Raw genomic sequence first — 21,974 nt, forward strand, 5'->3', positions numbered from 1 at the left:
GCCAAAGAATCTTTCTTAACTTGATATGGATCACAGAAGCCTAAACTCTATTATTGAACCTCTCTCAAATCAATCACTGATTAACCAAGCTAAATCTCATCACTGACCAAGTCAAAACTCTTTATTCATCATTACCAAAAACTGTTAAATAACAGATCGATCTCTTTGCTCAAAACCAAACCAAATAGATGTCATGTTTATGAAAACATCATTGTCAATTATGATCTATGGTATTGCAACAAGAATGTTACAACTCCCAGGGTTACCAACTTTAATTCATGAATATGGGTTTCATACAAACATAAGAGGTTACAATGGTATATGCACAGTAAGCTAAGCTCTACTCAAGCTACTCTAAAGCAGTGAACCAAACCAAGGTGTACATAGACCATTATACCAACTAAATCTACATTTTGCGAGAATGAAAGAAAGTTACATAAAAGGAAGTTCTAATCTACTTGTAGCAATGAAAATGTTGCATGAAGGAAAATTCTAAGCTAGTAAGAAATGGAAATGTTGCATAAAAGTAAATTCTAAGCTACTTGAAAGAAATGGAAATGTTTCATAAGAGTAAATGAAAATCTACTTGTAGAAATGGAAATGCTTGAAATGGAAACCCTAAGCTATTGCATTAAACGTAAAATAGAGAAAGAAAAACATAATCTAACTACATAAAGTAAAGAGCATGAAATCAACTCTAAATCATTGTGCTCAAAAGAGATCATATCCAAGTAACACATTTAATTAAGTGTTTTAAAAATTAACCATATAAACCACCCCTATACCATTTAATTCATGAACTTGTTTACTAGACCTAATTGCAGGAATGAATTGCAGTGGTGAAAAGACAAGTCTTAAGTGGTCTATAGTCTTCCTCAAAATTGCTTTCAAAGCCTATAGGTCATTATATAGGGTTGAAATGCAAATATCAAGCTCAAAGGACAATTTTTGTTGAGTTTGGAGAGTCTATTAGCACTGCTACATGATCAGGACAGGGTGTTATAGGGTGGTTATAGGATTTCCCTGTTTTTCTATAGGATCATATTTGAGAGCACTTTGTGGGCTTAGAAGGTGTTTTGAAGGTGAGAAAAGGTGGGAAAAGGTAGGATAAGCATGTATGATGTCCTTGCCAAGCCTAGTTATCCTTAGGAGCCCATCTTTCACAAGGAAAAATGTGAACATTGGCCTCTAACAAATATGAAATGGGTTTCCTGTAAACAGTTGGCTTGAAGTTGTTGAGTAGGGGAGGAGGGTGTTGATGGTAGGATGATAAGTGAAAATGAAAATGATAAACCCTTCAAATCCATAGTCTTACTTTGATGCAAGAAATATTATGCTTTTTATGTTTGAAAAGACTGCTAAACAAGTGATAAATTGCAAGAAACAAGCATTCAAAAGGAGAGCTAATTTAGGATCTAACTATTGCAGAAGGAGAACAACTATGTTTTTTCTTGCAAACAAAAGGTATAAAGAAATACTTCCCACAAGAGAGATTCTTGATAGACCTATAAAAGAATATTTTCTCATAAGAAAATATTGCTAGAGAACAAGGAAATATTGCTAACTAAGTATAGGAAAGAAATTGAATAATGAAAATACACAAAGGAGAGAGACTAGAGTGCTTGGGTTGGTCCCTAACCCAAGGGGACTCAACTCTCTAAAACACACTTAGATATATGATGACATAATGATTTTCATTGATATCAAAAAATTATCTAGTACATGATAAGAGAATTGAGCATGATTAGTACAAGATCCTAACTCTAGCAGTTTCTATCCTTCTATAAAAGTTTGAATTGTATTGAGCCCTTGGGCTTGTTTATTTATACAAAAATGGTTGAGGGGGAAGCCTCCTAAGAATGAGGGTTTATTCCCTCCAAATCCATATAAAGGTGGATCTAGCTCCCTAAGATCGCCACAATCCTTGAGTGTATCAATTATTCAATAGTTTCTCGATTTGGAGTTGAATAAATTGTAGAAATTAATATAAATTTTCTACTACTAATGAAATTGAACTAAAATCAAGAGACTGTGAATTTCCTCTACAATTATACAGAATGGAAATCATAAATTAGAAACGCATGAAATGATATGCAACCATTAAAACACCACAATAACACAATGATTTACAGGGGAACCCAATTGGGAAAAATTGCTCTGTTGCTTTTCGTCAATTAGATGAGAATGAGAAACTATTACAATGTGCTGCTTCAATCCTGAAGCACACCCTACATTGTAAACTTATTCTCCTGATCATTTTGTTGCTCTGACCAACACTTAGCTAAGTTAATGCTCCATATTGCTCCTATTTCCTTGCGCAATCCCCAAGGAAATTATCTCCTAAAATATAGGAATTGCGTCCTATTTTCTTGCATAATTCCCAAGGAATGATTCACCTACTCAATAGCGAAGCCTATACACTCAAACAGTATATAATTAATAATTTCAATGTGAATTTTCCTCCACTCCATCTAGGCAATTCAAATTTCATTCATGTCGGGGTTATTTTTAGCTGATTAACTAGTCTAACTGAGAGATCACTGAGTTAACAACAATTTTTCTACTCAACTACCCTTAAATTGACTCAACTAGGTACTTGCGCTGAGTTAACTGAGTCAAACTAAACTAGATTTCTAAATTTTAGCAATCACTACATGCACAACTTGACTTGTAGCCTATAACTCAAATTTATTGACTAAACTAGTAGACAAAGCCATGTCACACAAGTTAACTACAATCCAATTCATATTGTAGATGTGGAAAATTGAATTAATAAATTTGAATAAGGCACAAGTGCAATTTAACCTTTCTTTCTACATTTTCTAACACTCCCTCTTAAACACATATTTCATTAAATTTGGAAATATTTTATGACAAGGACAATGACTAGAATTGAGATTTTTGGTTATTTTGAAATTCTAGATCCACCATTTAATTCCAAATTTAATGAAATATTGTTCTTAGCAAGAAGCAGATTTTGAACCACCTATGGAATGCAAATTTTCCTCTTGGAAATGCCTTTGTCCGGATATTTTCATCCTGCTCCTCAGTTGGAATGTACTATAGAATCATAATTCTTCTCTGCACGCAATCTCGCAAGTGATGATACTTGATATCAATGTGCTTGGACTTGTCATGAAATACTAGATCCTCAGAGTGTTTAATCCAACTCTGATTATCACAATAAATCCTTGTCAGATCTGTCTCTTGACTGAAAATACCCACAAGTATTTTCCTCATCCATATGGCCTCACATGTTGCTTGACTTGCAACCATTCATTTAGTCTTTGCTGAGATGAATGCAACGGCCTTTGTTTCCTACTATACAAGGAAATAGTTGTAGACCTAACATTGAAGATAGCACCTGAAGTACTTTGACTGCCTGATGGGACCCTTGACCAATATATATATCAGTGAAGCCTTGAAACTTCACTCCTTTATCCTCCTATACCATAACCCATACTCAGTTGTTCCTTTGAGGTACCTCAACACATACTTTGTTACCATCCAATACAGCTTGGTGGGCTTCACCATGGCTTGACTCAACTGATTAACTACATAACATATGTTGGGCCTTGTGTTCACTGGATATGTCAAGGATCCCACAAGCTATTTATAGATGGTAGCATCTACTACCTCGCTTGAAGAAGAAATTTCCTTCCTTCAGTTTGTAGCTAGAGGTGCGTCCATAGGCTTGTAGTTCTCCATGTGAAATATATAAAGTATTTCAGAGGAATAATTCCCCTGACTAACAAACAACTCACCATCACCCTACCATACTTCTAGTCGAAGGAAGTAATGCATCAAACCCATGTATTTCATATCGAATTCTCTTGCAAGGTCCTCCTTGAAATATTTCATCAACTTGTCATCCCTTATGAGTATATTAAGTCATCAACATACAATACCAAGATAAGAAACGTGCCATCTACCATAATGTGATAGAGATTGACATCTGCTTCACTTTCGGTGAAGCCCAATCCATTGAGATATGTGTCGATATGAGCGTACCATGCTCAGGGTGCCAATTTGAGACCACACAAGCCTCTCCTGAGTCTACACACATGTGTCTCCCTGTCATATGTCTCAAATCCCTTTGGCTTCTCTATGTAAATTTCATCCTCAAAAACACCATTGAGAAAGGCAGTCTTCACATCCATCTAATGGATCTTCCACCCCATCTACTCAACCAATTCTAGAATGGATGTTACTGAGGAATATCTTTCCAATAGTGCCAATGTTTCCTCATAGTCCACTCCCTCTACTTTGAGAGAAATCTTTGGCGACAAATATGGCCTTGTACTTCTCAATGCTCCCATCAGCTACATCCTTCACTTTGTAGATCCATCTAGAACCAGCCACTATTTTGTTCTCTAGTCTGGGCACCACCTCTCATACATTATTCTTCATTATGGAGTTATACTCCTCCACCATAGAATCAAACTGCACTAGTTGAGAGACAACTTCCTCAAATGAGGAAGGTTTTGACTCAATGAGATTTGTCATGAGATCCATATACCCATTGTACCTTTCTAGTGACCTCCTCTACCTGTGTTGACATGTAGGAGATGCCAAATTATCCCATTAACCCTGTACCAATTTTTCAACTTTTCTGGTTCTCTTCCTCCCCTCTTTTGAAGATTTGGGTTGAGTGGGTCCCCCCACTCAGCCTCCTGTCTGCTTCTCCACTTTTGGATGCTCCACAACAACCTGAAGCTCTATGTGGGGATCCTCCTTTGGAGCTAGAAGCTGCTCCTCTTGTGGGATACTCATCTATCACTCTAGAGAGCATCTCATATCCTTCTCCTGATCAAATTTGACATCTCTTCTCAATATTGTCACCCTAAGTGAGGGAAAATGCAGCCAATAATTATGTGGTGTCTTTGTGTATCCTACAAAGACTCCCATCTCAGTTGTAGGCTCAATTTTATTTCTGCTATCCTTGGAGACATGAAAATACACTATAGTTCTGAAAATTTGAAAATAAGATACATCTGGCATTCTCCCAGAGAAAGCGTCTTCAGGTGTGATCATGTGAAGTATTTTGTGAAGGCTCGTATTCTACAAATAAACTACAATTTTGCATGCTTATTCCCATAAATTTAATGGATTCCATTAATCATGCAATATGGCTCCTTCTTCTCCCACTATGCTTTTGTTATTCCTTTTAGCCACTCCATTTTGCTATGGGTTATGGGGTTCTATCAATTCTCTTTTAATCCCCTCATTGGCACAAAAGTCCTTGAAGGTGTGTTGTATTGAAAACACAACACCCACATTTTATTCTATCGTAATAGACACGAGGACCCTTTTGCATGCATTTAGGCTTTGAGTGTTTATTGCTTTAGTTTAGCATAGTCATATTTTTCATTAATTCTTGTTTTATCTTCCCTTATGGTTGTCAAATTTATCCTTAGTTTTACAATTTTAAGTTAATTAAAATATACATTTTTCTAATTTTAATAAACTTGTAATTATTATTTTTTTCTAATTATATTAATTAATAAAACATAGCCCCCGAGACACCAAGATTCATACATTAACCATATTTTAATGAGGTAAGTGGCTTAGCCATTTTTAATAAACATACAAATATAAACTTCGAACCATATGACAAATGGCTTTAATACAAACAAATGAATATAAGTTTCAGTGATATATATTATAAAGTGGTTGAATCATTATGGAGGACCCACATACCACATAACCCTCTATGCTTCCTTATATCGAAGAATCCCTCATATCAAAGTTTTTGTTATGTGTCACCTCTTAAAAATTCTGATATGAAAATTCTTTGATATCCATACCGCTCTGATTTCCGATATGCCAATCACTCTGATATTCATTCTCCACTCTCTGATAATAATATTTCCCTATTGTCAATATCCCAATGTACCTCCTTCTTTGACTGTCCATATTTGCCAAGCTTCAATAAGTCGAACCCGATATGCGTATTAACTATGGTCTAATCGGAATGTCACATCTGAATGTATATCAAAATTTTTTAAATGGTAACAACTGTAATACATCAAATATCAAATCTCTGATGCATACCTAATATATAATTCACCCGATAAATTTATTAAAGGGAGTTGATTACAATATCACATCCGCTCCATATCGGAGCCGCCCAATATCGCAACTATTTCATTTTGTCTCATGTTAAAAGTTTCATTATCTATTTCTCTAATACCTTTTAACATCATCCACTTGGCATTTACATAAAAGGTCGCTCCTATATTTATTAAAATTGCTATTTAAATGTTTTTCGGGTTTTATGTTAGATATTTTGCTTTCAATTCTTATTTAGTTAAGTATAATAATAAAGATCTTCTATGTGATTTTTGTAATAGGGCATAATGTTGTGCTCAGTTCATACTTTTAAAGGCCCCATGACATGTGGAAAATATTGTTCAAAATTAATTCGATTGTTGTAACGAACTCCATAACAAACCATGACCAATAAAAACTAATCAATCCTTCATCTAACAACATAGTCAATTGGTTCATCTAAAGAAAAACACTTTGTTGCAACAATTTCCAAATTCGGCTTGTGATCCAACATAAGAAAACCCTCCAAATTCATTAACTTTGTATTTCTTTAGAGAATCAGCGGAGACTGTTAGCTCTGTAAATCTTATATAAATACCCTTGAATTCAATTCAAAGGGGAGAGAGGTCGTGAGCCACTCAAGGGGGATTATTTATAGTTCAATTTGTGCAATAGCACTACTGTTAAGTACAGAAAGGTTGATTGTAGAGAAAACAGAGGGGTTTTGGCTCTGTTATAATTGCTTAACACTCTTGTAGGAAATGTGATTATGGGTCTAAGCTACTCCAGGAGTACAAATTTGTAATGTAATTTTGGCACTATTTAATGGATTTTCATTCTTGTATACTATAATAGAATGTTAATTTTTGATATTTTTGTCAAAGTTTTATAATAGGTTTTGATTTCTATTCTAAGTAGTAAGTTTCTTTGATCTCTAGCACTATTGTTGAGTCAATTGTGATATGTTGCTAAAGTCTTGTAGGAGCTATCTCCAAGAGGTAGAATGAGATCAAAATCATACATAATTCATTGAGTTATACTTGTGGTGAATGATAACTAGTTATTATTCATTTACAGGTGTATTTTGCTTTTATTTGTATTAATTGAAATGAACTATTTCTTTTGATTAATACAAAATTTATAATGAATTATGTTTGTATATGGACTTACATTAATATCTATTTACTAAAGTAGATTCATTTACATAGTTGTTTTAATCTTTTATGAGTTTACAAATTATTTGGAATTCATAATCGAATATTAATTCTGATTTCATCCATAAACCAATCTTTTCCCCTATGTTAGTTAACCTTGTCTCAGATTAGGAGAGGGTTATCCCACTCTAGTATGAGATAGGTTTTTCATGTTTTAGACTAGTTCTGCATTTACATCTTAGTTTGCATCAAGTCATCTCTTTTTCCACTGGAAAAATCAGTAATTTTCATTAATATTAGAAAATTACATATAGCAGATGCCATGGCATTACTGTGTTGTTCATACAATATTCACCTCGCAAGGTGTTATATCAGAGAGTAGTTACAAAATTGTGCTGGATACATACATATGTCTGGCTGTTACAAGCCTAATATCTATCACAAAAAGGTCCTTTTTGTATACAAAATAGCCATAGTTCAAAACAGAATTCATCATATCAAATTAGCCTCCATTACTGTTAGTTATTGGGACTGTTGTCCCTCTGTTCTCTCTGGTCTATGAATGGCCTGTGGTAATACCGGTGCTCTTCGTTTCCATTCTGCTCCACAATTAGCCATTCGCCTCTGGGAAGTGACGAGGCCTCTTTGGATAATTTGTCAGCAGCGCTGTTATGCTCTCTGTAAATGTGTAAACAAGAGAAATGATTAAATGCTGCTTTGAGAGTGTGAGCATCATGTAATATATTGCTGAGTGTGTGTGTATGACATGTGGTGACATTATTTATCCAGTTAACGACCACCATTGAATCTCCAAATATATTGATATTTGTGAGTTGATGCGATAGAGCAAAGTGTAATAGATTTCGGATGGCAGATAGTTCAGCATAGTTATTTGATCCATTCCCGAATCCCATTTTAGCAAGGTATCGGTGATGTTCGTTAATATGCAGGATGAAGCCCCCTCCGCACCCTGTTTGATTTGCTGCCCCATCGAAGAAGGCCCACGGGGAGTCTCTGTCGATATTGGGCATGGGTTGAATGATTCTGGGCCGAGGTGGAGGCATATCGGGAAGCTCATGATAGGCAGCGATAATGGTGGCTTCTACTCGGCTCCAAGATACCAATCGATCCTCGAAAACAGCTCGATTTCGCGCAAGCCAGGTATACCATATTGCGACGAGGGGGAGATTTAATAGTTTTGCACCCGGATGACTGTGAGTCCAAGCTTCCCATGCGTCCGATAGTTCATGCCCAGACCAGTTCCCGGCAGTGCCCAATTGATTGCGAATGTTGGTCCAAAGGGTGCATATAACAGGGCAGTGTAGAAATATATGCTCTGAGTTTTCTGATGCGGCCTTACAAAATATGCACCAGGATGGTCCATAGATGGATCTACGTGTGAGATAGTCACCTGTGGGGACAATGCCTTTAAGTGCACACCAGAAAAAAAGTCTGGTGCGAGGTGGAGCCTTAAGCTTCCAAATGGTATGCCACCACGGGTGAATTGGATCAGGTATTCTGTGGGAAATGAGAGCTTTGTACCTGAACTTAGGAGCGTATATACCATGATCCGCAGGGCACCAAACAAGTTCATCCGGACCTTGTTTAATGCGAATGTGGGATTCTGATAAAGCCTCAGTATAGTGTTGCCATTCCTGATGCCACTGAAGAGGAAGATCCAGATGCTGGGCCGATTTCCATGCTTGGGAGAAAATGTCAGTGTGCTGTTGATCAGCGATTTGAGCGAAATGCCTAATGTCGCGGGACTGTAGGTGAGTGATAAGATCCGGACTGAGAATGTGTCTGCCCCCACTATTGATCCATGGATCCAAGCCAATCCTGCCCGTTAATCCATCATTGATTCGCCAAGCAAGATTGTCTCGTATGAGGGGAAGGGCATGTATCATAGCCTTCCAGACTGATGAACATCCCTTAGATGACCAAGTAGGTAGTCGAGCCCAATCCAGAATGTTCTGGGGCCAAATATATTTGTGATAGGATACCTGAGTCCATAGATTTTGGCTGGTTAGTAAGGTCCATCCCATCTTGGCGGCCAGTGCCATGGCGAAAACAGGGAGTTCTTTGAGGCCCCATTTAATTGCAGTTTGATCAACCTTTTTAAATCGATCAAACTTTTGTATCGATTTACTTATTTAACCCATATCTTAAAGATCGATGCAAAGGAAATGTAACATGATGTAATATAGGTGTAAATAGATTAATTATTAGTTTAGACTATATTAGTTTTAGATTATATTAGATTTATGTTTAAGGGTAACTGGACCCAGAACCAGTCGGAACCACCATCTTCAATGGAAAAGGAGTTGCTTTAAGTTCCCGACTAGGTGGTCTCCCCTAATGTTGATGGAGGAAATTTTTGCTGATCAACATTTTTGGCGCTCGAAGGAGGGCTTGAGCTAGTTGATTTGTGTGAAGTCTTGTTTTAACATTTTTAACTAGTCATGTCTCCTACATGCATTCCTAGTTTGGGTCACGCTTTTAGCTCGTGCAAGCCTACCAGAGGTGTGTCTCAAAGAAACAAATTGAATCCATATATGAATTTCAATATGACAGTGAGAGTGACATTATTTCTTCTTTAGATCATGTTAATAAATTTATACAAAAATGCAAATGTTTTAACATCACTAAAGACAATGAAATTTTTAGTTTGCTTACTCTCACGCTTCAAGGAAGGATTCAGGAATGGTACAATATGTTACCATGCAAGTGCATTCACTCTTGGAATCACTTCATGAAGGTATATTTTATGCTCATCACAATTATAGTTATGAAAAATTGTGCTCAAAATTTGATAACTTGACAATCTTTGAGGATGAAACTGTTAGCGAATTTTCTGATAGATTTATGTTATTATGCTATAGATTTCATCACGACGATTTAATCCCTAAGCAAGTTTTAACTGAGAAATTTATGTCTGTTTTTCAAGAACATAATGTAAGAACTTACAGTGAACATAAAGAGGAATCACCATCAATAAATCTTGATTCTAAAATTGATATTATTGAACCTTTAAATGAAAGTTATAATCTTCCTCAACCACCAACATTAAGAGAGAATTTTACATTTGAAAGTGATTCTATGGTACCTCCTAATGTTTGTGAAAATAAGTCATGTTTAATACAATCAAATTATATGGAATATCAGGATTTAATGAATAATCATAATGATAATTATTCTTCTGAAAATGATCTAGATCTTATTTCATCGATAGATAACACATTATTAAACCTGAAACCATTTAACGAATTATCAAGTGAAATTCATATTGATGATTTCATTTATGGGTATCATAGCTATTGTATGTGTCAATCACTTGGAATATTTACTAGTTCAAATCTTAAGAATGAATTATATAATGAAATGAAAGGAGTATCTTTAAATGACCAATAACTTATTGATACCAGTTTAGAAACCTCTACACATCCTTTTCACAATATTCAAGATTCTCATAAATCATTGGAAAAGTATGTGATATTTAACACTCATGAGATTTTATCATTTGATTGAATTTCTAAGCACAAACCTTCTTCCTTATGTTATGATTTGGATCATCAACTCTCATTACATTGTTTCGATATGAATTATGAAAATCTTTTATACAATACTTGTTTTGTTGAAGGCTTGTTGAAATCATCAAATGACCCTATTACTCTTTTAGTTAATCGTGGGTTGTTTAGTTTCCCTGATTTTAATGTAAATATAATAAATTCATTTAAAGATCTTCCTGTGTTTTCTCTTCATTATGACGGTCAATATCTCATGAGGGAAAAAGTTTGTTTTTGTAAATTCTTAGAAACAATTGATGTTAATACTTCCCATCTTGTGCAGTTAAATAATAATGACCTTGGTGGATCGTTAAAGGTAATATCTTTAACTCTTTAGATTGTACATATTACAATAATTTCTATTTTCAATCAGAAAATTCTTTTAGCATAAAATTTTCTGATTTTAAATTTCTTCTATTTTCATTTTTAGAAATTAATATGCATAATAACTATGGAATTTCTCTACATAGTTTAATTATTGATATTTTTCTCTTGCTAACATATGCAATGTATATTTCTACAAGGAATACATAACTTGCTTGGTTACATTGGATATATGACTACACCTAGTGATCAGATGCTCAAAATTAGACTTAAAAAATAAGTGTCAGAATCTAGATAAACTTAGCTTGAGATCGAAGAGCTCGTCATTTTGAACCAAGTGGTGTGAAATGAAATAAAATCTGAGCTCATAAGCAGATGTTATAGCAAGTCAAAGTTGAGGTTTGACTTGGAAACATGGCAGGATTGGATGATGTGGCAAGGCCCTTCACCTAATGAGGATGGGCCAAGTGGCAAGCCACCATTCGCCCGTGCATGTCACAAATCGAAATCACAAGTGCATCGGCGTTAAAAATTGGTCCTAGAAAAACCAGGGTGCGATGCGATAATGTAGGTGGAAATACATTCAAAAATCAACTGGAGGTGCGATGTGATGGATCGCAATTGCAGATTGACGAAGGGAAGGTTTACAGAAAATCGGCCCCCCAACATACGCACGTTGCGATGCGATGGATTGTAGATCATAATCACACATTGTAGGAAAAACAAAATTCCTGCATATTCAAAACCATGGTTATCCACCAATTGTGAAATGTGATAGGTTCCGAAATGTGGGATGTTTGTGTTAGGGACAAAGGTCCCCTAGGGTCTTGGGTCAATACCCTAGCAGAGCAGGGGTTATCTATAAAGAAAAGATAGCATTCCACACAACCATGATCCTAATATAAATGAACTACGTGAAGAGAGGTGCACCTAGGGGTCCTTCGTTTGGGTAGATCTAGCCAGGGTCCAAACCCTCTCGGAGTTCCTTTCGATCCTTCAACCTGCAATGCAATCAAATAAAGAAAACATAATAGTACATGGACCAAGAATCAAAAGAAAATCAACTTCATAGCATATTGAAAGGAAGTTAGTTATACGATTGAAACAACTACTCATATGTAAATCATAACATTGATATCATAAGCATGAAGAAGATTAATATCAAGAACAAGAAAAGTGTTTCTTTTATTATAGATAACTAAAATATAGTAAGGAATGATTTCACCTGAGTCTTTCTTTTGTAGGCTCCAAGCGGAACCGTCCTCCGGATTCGTCCAATCTCAAGCCTTCAACAAACTCCTTCCATGACTCACTCCAAGATATCTCAACTAATGGAAAGACATCATAACTCAAGGAATCAAGGGTTTCCTGTAATGGGGGAAGTGCTGGAAGCATAAGCATCTTCAGACCTGGTCAGGGATAATCTTAGCAGAGTGTTTTTTCTCTCTCTTCTCTCCTCCCTTAGGCCTTCCCATTGAAGCCTTTTTATACTTCTCCCAAAGTAGTTTTTTAGTTGGGAATTCGTTGGGAACAGTTGGGCACGAGCACTAATAGTTAATCAACAGGTAAAACCCATGATGTCCAACCAAATTAAAGGAGGTTAAAAATTTTTAAAGTGTTTTAAGACATATATGCAGGTTGGGTATACACAGACCCGCGCACACACACGTTTAGCTCAGGGCAATGTCGCGTATAGGGAGTAAAACATTTTTTTTTAAGTATTCTGACCATGTCTCGAAGGAGGGGTTGCCCTAGGCCATGAGTGCAGCATCACAAACATCAAAAGTGAGATTTGGAGCTATAACAGATGCCCCATAATACATGAGGTCAGAAGGATTACATGATCGCTGAAATGTATTATGTAAGTGCATGGAAAGGAAACCTGTTAAAAACTGAGAAGGACTTCACCAGAGTTCAACCTGCCAAGTCACAAAAGGAGATAAAAAAGAAACACTATCTGAGGAAGGCATACCCATTCTCAGAGAAAGTAAATCATGTCTGCATATCAGGTACAAGTGGATCCACTAAGTATACAAGTATAAAAGACTGTAAAATACACAATGGATCATCTGATCATGATCATATAAGTACATGTCGGAATATCACATATAAGAATGTCAATGATGTCGAAGGATGAAGTGGATCACTAATATCAAAGACTAATCCCAAAAGTACCAAATGAACATGATCGAGTAAGATGGTACTCCACTGCAAACTCAGGTGCCAGCATATAGAATGTTGCCATGAATGACTGCAACATATAAGGTAGAGTGGTATCAACTAGCAGCAATAGGAGAAACTTTCAAGCGATCCAATGAATGCTGAAGCAACCTGAGGTCTTCACTGACCGCCCTGGTACATTTATTCACCATGGAAATAAATGATCTGAAGTCGACCATGTGAGAAATCATTTGATTACTGGTCATTGATGTATACCGTTAACAAACGTGAGACCACTCACCAATAATGATAATGAGCGTCAAGGTACCCAGTACAATCTAACAAGTGTGAATAGATGAGCTGGAGTCAAACACCTGTAAGAATCTATCAATCAGGAGACAATGATGGTTTCCCACTGTCAATAGCGAAGGATCTTCCACTAATGACTGCAAACCCCAAGGTACTACCAAATGGACTCTAGATCTTTGCCCCAGAGCAATGAGTCATAGTCGATATGGAAAGATCCACTAGAAGGAAGGAATTAAGGCATCCTTCATCAATCTAGCATGAATGTAACCCATAGGCCAATAATGTGGAAGGAATCAAACGAAAAATATGTAGTAACCCAACTGAAGCACGTTTCCGGCGTACACAAGATGTGGCTAGCGCATGACAGAAACCCTCTAAACCAACCAATAACGAAAGCTAACACAGAGGCAAGGTATCCACCAATAGGGTCAAATGGAAACCAAGGTACTGCATGAATCCCAATGTGTGATAATGTAAGCTGATGTCGAACACAAGGGAAACCACTCAGTCAAAGACCCATGATAGTGATCGATGTTGAGCACAAGGTGACCTATCAATAATGAAAATAGGGCTAGGGTGCGGCTCTAGGCCTGTCGTTAGAGCAAGATGTCATCATTGATAAGGAAAAGACCTGCTAGCAAGAAGCCAATGCAGACCTTCTCAAACTGGCACGATTAATGGACCAAGATAATTGATGTGATGATAGACAAGATAATGACAACCAAGGATGGCTAACTGAAAAAATGAGTCAAGATACATTGCAGAGAGGTCGACTCAGGCTAAGTTACCTTGTACAAAAGCACAACTCAATGTGACTATGTGGCAACATATAATAACTCTGTATAAGTTCGTCATGTAGGAGGCACGAAAAAACCCTCCATATGATTGGAAGAGATAACCAATCAGGGGAGAACTGACTCAATAACAAGGTTAAGGCATACCTAAGTCAAACTAAATCCTGCCCAAATGGAGGAGACTTTCTTTTGAGTGCTTTGTTTAAGGGCAACACAACTCCCTCTAGCTGCTAACAATAAATGGAAATATTGTCTAGTTCTCACTCTATTTTGGAATATATAATTTTTTTGTCTTTTTCTTTAAGCTGGAAAAAGAATAAAAGAATGCTATAGTATAGTGGGAAGAATGAGTGTCGGTGAGACAGATGATCTAGTTCCCGGGATTTGAACAATGCTATGCTCAATGCAGGGAGGTGAAAACTGGTCAAAGACACTCAAAGGTGTGTTACTTCCATGGGTCAAGGTGTGTTAAGTTTCTAAAGTCAAGGGAATGCAAGTTTGATTTTGTAGTCTTCATAGTCAAAAGTTGGCTTAAACACAAGTCTAGGTGAAGCTGGCTCAAGGCCAAAAGATGCAAATGGTCAAAATGCAATGTAGTCGTACAACTCAACACAAAGGAGCCTCTAGGGTATAAGGCCAGAACGAAGTGGAAAAGAAAATAGGAATGAGTCTTCATCGCATAAGTCATGGCAGGACTACAAAGGACTCCTGAGCCTACTCAAATCGAAGAAACACAGGAAACCAATGTTAGTGAGGAGCTAACTATGATGCCCATGAAAAAGATGGCTCTACCATCGTGTCATGATTTAAAGATCGGCGAGTGAAGATGGTTTACGAACCATAACACGATGGGATAGGCCCTGTGGTAAGTGTATCGACAAATGGAGGCTAGTATGCATAATACAACAACAAAATGGCTTCCCTAACCTATATGCCAGTGATAAAATGATACCTGCCATGATGGGCCAGCAGTTATGGAATCATCTTGAAATTGTTGAAAAAGCGTCCAAAATTTCCTGAAACTCAAACCATTCTCAACATTCCAAGCTCCCAAGTTAAAAGTTACATGAGACAAAACAAAATCAAGTTTTGAAAAAAAATTTCATTTTCAAAGCCAATAAAATAGTTTCTGGACTCACCATTATCACCATTTGATTTGAGAGCAAAGGAGTGGAGCAAAAGGAGCAAACTTTGCCATATGCCAAATTCGAACGTTCAAATCTTCCTAATATCACCAGGTAACCCTTAAACTTGTCTTTCATTCAATTTTGATTGGTTTTATACTTTTTAATTCAAGTTTCGCCATTGAATTATAGTTAAAAATTTTGTCACAACATATACGTGGGTTGAATATGGGCAACCTGTGTATACGTAGGCTCTACACGCGACTATGTATGAAACGGACCCACGTATATGTTGCGAAAACTTAAAAACAAAAATCTAACAGTCCAAATTTGTTTTTTCCTTCAGGATGCCAGTCACTTGGGGGGAAAGAGCTTAGTGGATGATGATTTTATGAATAATCCTAATGCCTTGGATGCCTTAAGAGGATGCAGTTTGCTAAAGTTCTTTAAAATGCCAAACATGAAAGCAAACACTCGCTTGCTCAAAATGCTCATCCACTACTGGAGCATCGAGGATGACTCATTTATGATTGATCAAATGCCACTGAAGATAGAGGTTGAGGATATTTATTCCATTATAGGCCTTTCCCAGAGGGGAGAGGTGGTACATTCCACGGGAAGATCACGAGGCAGTCTGTCTATCTAGGACTACGTGCATATATATTTCTCAGGTCATCTAGAAAAGGTTGGAAGTCAAATTCCAATCAAGCATGTGGAAAGTTTATCATTGAGGATCATCTTGTTCACTATAGCCAGAGTGAATGGATCTACTTCCTTACATCAGGCTTCACGAGTAGCCATGAGCTTGGTGGTAGACTGCCTCACCACAGTATTTGACTGGTGCACTCCTCTTCTTACCAACTTGAAGAGCCAGTTGACTTCTATCAAGAAGGGGTAGATCAAAAACTTCGGGTATGGTACCATTTTGTGCTCTTTCTTCTTTGAGAGAGTCCTAGCACTCCATCCTATAGTATCAGTTTCGATTAGCACCCCAAGGGATCCACGAATGGGTAGGTGGGCTAACTTGATGAAACCTCTAGGAGGTGGGGACGTTCCACGGACTGCTTTCGATGATGACTTCTTCTCCTGGTGGGAGCAACAGGTCATTTCCGTAGATGACTACCCCTATGTTGGGATGGAATTTCAAGGAGATCCTGATCTAGCCTTACCAACGACTGCAACATGGGGTGATATAGGTAACAATTTTTTTTTTTAATTTTATGATTTTTCAAATGTAATAATGAATTTTGAAGAATATTTTTGATAGGATTCAAATTAATAGCATGATCATCATGTTCTAGATATTCGGTCGGTACGACCAGATGGGTTCCCACAGCATAGACGTTGCGGCGAAGGTGCCGAATAGGTGGCTATGGACACAGAGCGACTTCTACACATAGTTCAGTGGCACTTGGTGAGAGTAACTCACCGAGTACTGATGGAGGCTGTAGAGGATCTCTCTTTAGACATGTAGCGTCATGTGGTTGGCATGCCACGAGATTGGGGTCACACTCTTAGGTGTGTGGCCAAAGCAAGAGTTGCATACTTAGCCGCTCATCCGGAGTCGGGGCGTTAGATATATTGGACATGATTATGGGCATTTGAGCCCTAGTTTTTGTATATTATTTTGGACACACTTATGTACACTCGATATATTTTGTGATATATATATATATATATATATATATATATATATATATATATATATATATATATATATATATATATATATATATATTTCCGACTTTTTGATGCTTGATTTCATTGTGATCAATGAATAATGTGTCAGTCTAATGCTTGATTAGCAATAGAATCAGCTAACCAATTATGAGATCTTGGAATGTGTAAATAATTAATGTAAGTAAACTATCTTTGCAACAACCTCACCCTTAAATACTAGCGATATAAACATGGATCCCTTACCCGATAAATGTTATTCAATTGTGACACTATCAATTGTGAATCAAGATAGACTACCAATGAATCGATTTCATAAGAAATTGCTTCAAATAGTAAATTAATGATGGTAATATACTCAACCATATTATTTGAAGTGGGATCAATGCATACTCCCCTTGACACCATCAATTGACTAGTTGGATAGTATATTACCCAAGCTGCAGAAGCGAGGTTTCGAGTGTGCCGACTAGCACCATCAATGAATCCAAAATAGACCGAGCCATCCATCAACACCCACCACAGTAGACCAAAAAGTGTCAATATCAAAACTGCCGATGAAATATGTACAAACATACAAATTGTACAAAGAAACCATTGCCTAGTTGCTACTTAAGCAAAGTACTTCATGAGGTAGAGCTTGTTTCAGGGCTCTGCCAACTTGTTTCCTTCAAAATAGATTAAATCATATGCCCCTTTTTCTAAAACTCGTTTAATTATAAAAGGATCGTACCACATAGTTTTGAACCTACCTACCCCCAAGGCATCTTTATCCTGGTCATACACCAAGACAAGGTCGCCTTTAGAAAAGACTCAAGGATGGACAAATTTATCGTATTAAGTTTTGACCCTTTCTTATGAGCCTCATTGATTGTGGTGACATCTCGACGCTGCTCATCGAGATGTTCCAAATGAAGGAGGTGCTCTTCGGGACAAGAGGTATCTGGAAGGCGCTTAATAGCTAACTTAAGAGATGGAATTTCACATTCAACAGGAAAGATAGCTTCCATCCCATAAACTAATTGAAAAGGTGTAAAACCTGTAGTAGTCTTTATGGAGGTGTGGTATGCCTAAAGACCCAGATATAATATAAGATGCCAATTCAGACATTAGTTGGTTTTGGAAATGACTGCCATGGTTAGTGACAATCTCTCTTGGGATACCAAACCTTGAGATAATCTTATTAAAAAAGAACACCACCACTGTTTCACTATCATTTTTATAAGTGGGAATGGCCTCAGTCCACTTTGTGAAGTAGTCTACGGCCACGATAATATACTTGTGATTTGCAGCTGAAGGCGGATTACAAGTTTTAAAATCAATACCCCACTTAGTAAAATGATCGACAGTGAAAACGGGGAAAAGAGGAGTTGGATGTGCGTGCATCTTCCATGTATAAACTTCAAAGGGGTGATAGCATTTGACTGCTTCAACACAATATTTAAAGAGCGAAGGCCAAAAATAGCCAACATGCAAGATACGCTGGGTTGTAGCAAGCCTTGAAAGATGAACACCACAAGCTCCACTATGGCAATCATTGAGCACTGACTTTGCTTCCTCTAAGGTTAAACAACACCGAAGGATTGAATCAACCCCTCGGTGATATAACGTATCACCAATGATGACATAGTTCTTAGCCGTGTGACGTAATTTTCGACGTTCATCCTTAGAGAAAGTAGAGGGAAACTTCAAAGTCTGGAGACAGACAATGATATCTCCATACCAAGGGTCGAGTGAAGAGATGAGGAATAAATGTTCATTGGGAAAACCTTCCTCATAAAAAGTATCCTCTCCAGAAGGCAGCTCTGAAATTAATTTCACAAAAACCATATATCTCTTAGACTTGGCGGACAAGAACTCGAGATCGAATTCTTGTAAAATGACTATCCATCAATTATATTTACCCCCAATCACTCGCCTACTGAGGACAAATTGAAATGGATTAACCGTTGCTAAGACAAAATTTTTACGTAGTAAGGTATAATGGCGAAGCCGCTGGACATCATGAACAGCTGCCAAGGCCAACTTCTCAATAGGAGAATAGTGAAGCTCAAGACCTATGAACCCTCAGCTCAAATAATAAATCACATGCTCCATGAGAGCATCATCTTTCTGAATGAGAATCATACCTATGGTTGATTCTGCAGTAGTGAGATATAAAAGGAAATCCCTACCATAATCTGGTGGACTCAAAAGTAGGGTAGAGACTAATGCCTTTTTCAAGGCATCGAACGACTACTGCGTAAAGTCGTCCCATACATATGGAACTCCTTTTCATAGCAAATGCATAAAGCCTTTAGTGATCTCGACATAATTTTCTATAAACCTTCTTAAGAAATTATCCTTCCCTTGAATACTTTGAAGTTGCCGAATTGAGGATGGGGGATGCAACTGAATTATTGCCTCTACCTTGAAGGCATCAACTCAAATCCCTTCATTTGACACAATGAACCCTAACAATGGACCAAACGTAACCATGAAAACACACTTATTGGGATTCAACCAGATCTTGTAAAAATGACATCGCTCAAAAACCAATCGAAGGTGCCTGGGATGATCAGTTCTCTTTCGAGAACGAGCAACTAGATCATCCAAGTATGCTTTGATGATATGTTTAATGTTGTGGAAAGTGTATGAAATGCCTGCTGGAAGGTAGCTCTAGCATTTTTGAGACCAAATGTCATCTTTCTGTATGCAAAGGAACCCCAAGGACATATAAAAGTTGGCTTATTCTGATCTTCAGGATGGATAGAGATTTGATTATAACCAGAAAAATCGTCCATGAAGGAGAAAACCTCATTACACGCACACTCATCAATAATCTGATTAGTAGATGGCATGGGGTAATTATCTTTGGGACAATATTTGTTCAAGTCTCTAATGTCAATGCATACTCGAATTGTTCCTTGCTTTTTATCCACAGGGATTGGATTAGAAACCAAATCTGTAAGAGGAACAGGGTATATAAAACCTGCCTTAAGCGACTTCTCTACTTCAGCTTTAATGGCTGCTACTTTTCTGGGATTCACCGGTTGAAGCTTCTGACGAATCAGCTTGTTGTTTTCATACATCTTGATCTCATGTTGAACTATGGATGGATCAATGCCAGGCATTTCTTCATAAGACCAAGCGAATACATCTCGAAACTCCTTAAAAAGGTCGGTGTAAATCTGAATTTCTTCATGGGAACATTTAGCTCCGATGAAGAGATTCTTGATCACGTTAGGGTTCCTAGAGATGTTTATAGATATAATTTTTGAAATCACCGATATATTACCTTTGGCACGAAATTGTGCTGGAGCCAAAGGGTTTGATACTATACAAACATCACTAGTAAAGAGCTTGGCGAACCTAGATTCTACTTCCAGCAACGAAGGAAGAAAATATGAATGTTGGTGTAAGTCTTTCCAAGGTCGATCTACACCCATCATTACTTCTAGGATTGCTTCTTCGGATGGTAAAACCATATCTAAGCAGTCCATAGCGGAGGTAGAATCAAGGGTCCAAGCTGGGGCCACATCACCATCTAGCTCCTCGTCAGAGAAAGGAGTAGGATGGTTGTCTACAGAGTTGACAATAGACTAATATCTAAGATCTGCTCTAGACATAGGAAATTCCATTCCACCAACTTGTCCTTTAGCTAATGTGGTCGTAGGTGAAGGAAAGGTCCAAGGGTTTGAAAAATAACTAGTTTGGAAGAAATCTTCCCATGAATACTACTTGGATGATGAAATGACATTAATTCTAGCGATAGGAGAGGGAAAATCAAATGTACCCATCAATGAAGAATACATCCCTACTCCTAGATTCTCAGTAGGTGGATGAGGGTTATCCACTAAAGGAATAGTAGAATCGGAAGTTGCTCGAGGATTGACTGGAGAATAATCCAATTGATCAACCTTGACGATTTTCCCCTCATGAGGAAAGCAAATGACACAAAACAGAGCTAGAAAAATGGCATCCATTTCATATACCCAGTTCCTTCCTACGAGGAGATTGTAATCTAGGTTAGCATCAATGAATTATACTTCGATATTGATGACCTTCCCCCCAACACATATGGGAAAGACCGGGATAATCCCATGCAGCTTATGAGAATGCCCATCAAATGTAGTGAGGAGGGTAGGTGAAGGTACAGCCAAAGGCGATCCAATGGCCTTCCAACATGACATTGACATGATGCACGTGGAAGCTCCTTCATCAATAACAATATGAAAAATGTTAATTTATCAGTATGTAGACTTTATTTGAAAAGCCATGTGATGAAGGAGTAGCTTTTTGACATTAAGCATATCGAAATTGAGCACTAAAGAGTTGCTTGGATCAACTATCCCTATCACTGAAAGAAAAGCACTTTGTTGAGCCGGACATGACTGGAGAACCTCTAAAGAAGACATAGTGCATGGACTCTGAGCTAGATCCTCAACAATGGAGTAATTCTGGGCAGCCCCAACATTAGGATTGATAGTCATGCGTTTAGCGAAACCTTTCAGTATCCGTGGTATAGTCTCAGAAGGGGGTTGCTCAATATGAAGGGCGGTATTTCTGGGAGTAGTTTTATCCTTCGATGTTTCATTTTCACCGTAATCATGCAACCGAGTGGCCACATGAACCTTAGAACCCATCATGAAAAAATTTGATGATTTCTTCCCTTTCTGGTTTCCCCCTAATGAGGTACCAGGATTTGAACTCGCGCCAGCAAGCATCTGCTGCCCTTGGGGAAAAGGGTTGGTTAACATAGCTTGAGAGCAAGAAGTCCCTTGTGGCCCTAAAAAGCTTTTAGTGTCTTGAATCTTTGGGTAGAGATGAGTTAAA

The 21,974-nt window shown here is 37.5% G+C and overlaps 1 protein-coding gene across 1 annotated transcript; it reads right to left on the reverse strand.

The window, feature by feature from the left end:
- Positions 1 to 7,723: 7,723 nt before the first annotated feature.
- On the reverse strand, positions 7,724 to 9,268 carry LOC149175254 (uncharacterized). Its single transcript, XM_089421090.1, has one exon. It carries the CDS (start codon positions 9,266 to 9,268, stop codon positions 7,724 to 7,726), a length of 1,545 nt encoding a protein of 514 aa, XP_089277216.1.
- Positions 9,269 to 21,974: the final 12,706 nt, after the last annotated feature.

Source organism: Pinus tabuliformis, chromosome 4_1 (genome assembly GCF_031772625.1).
Source record: "Pinus tabuliformis cultivar Carrire ecotype Pingquan chromosome 4_1, CPIR1, whole genome shotgun sequence".
NCBI lineage: Eukaryota > Viridiplantae > Streptophyta > Pinopsida > Pinales > Pinaceae > Pinus > Pinus tabuliformis.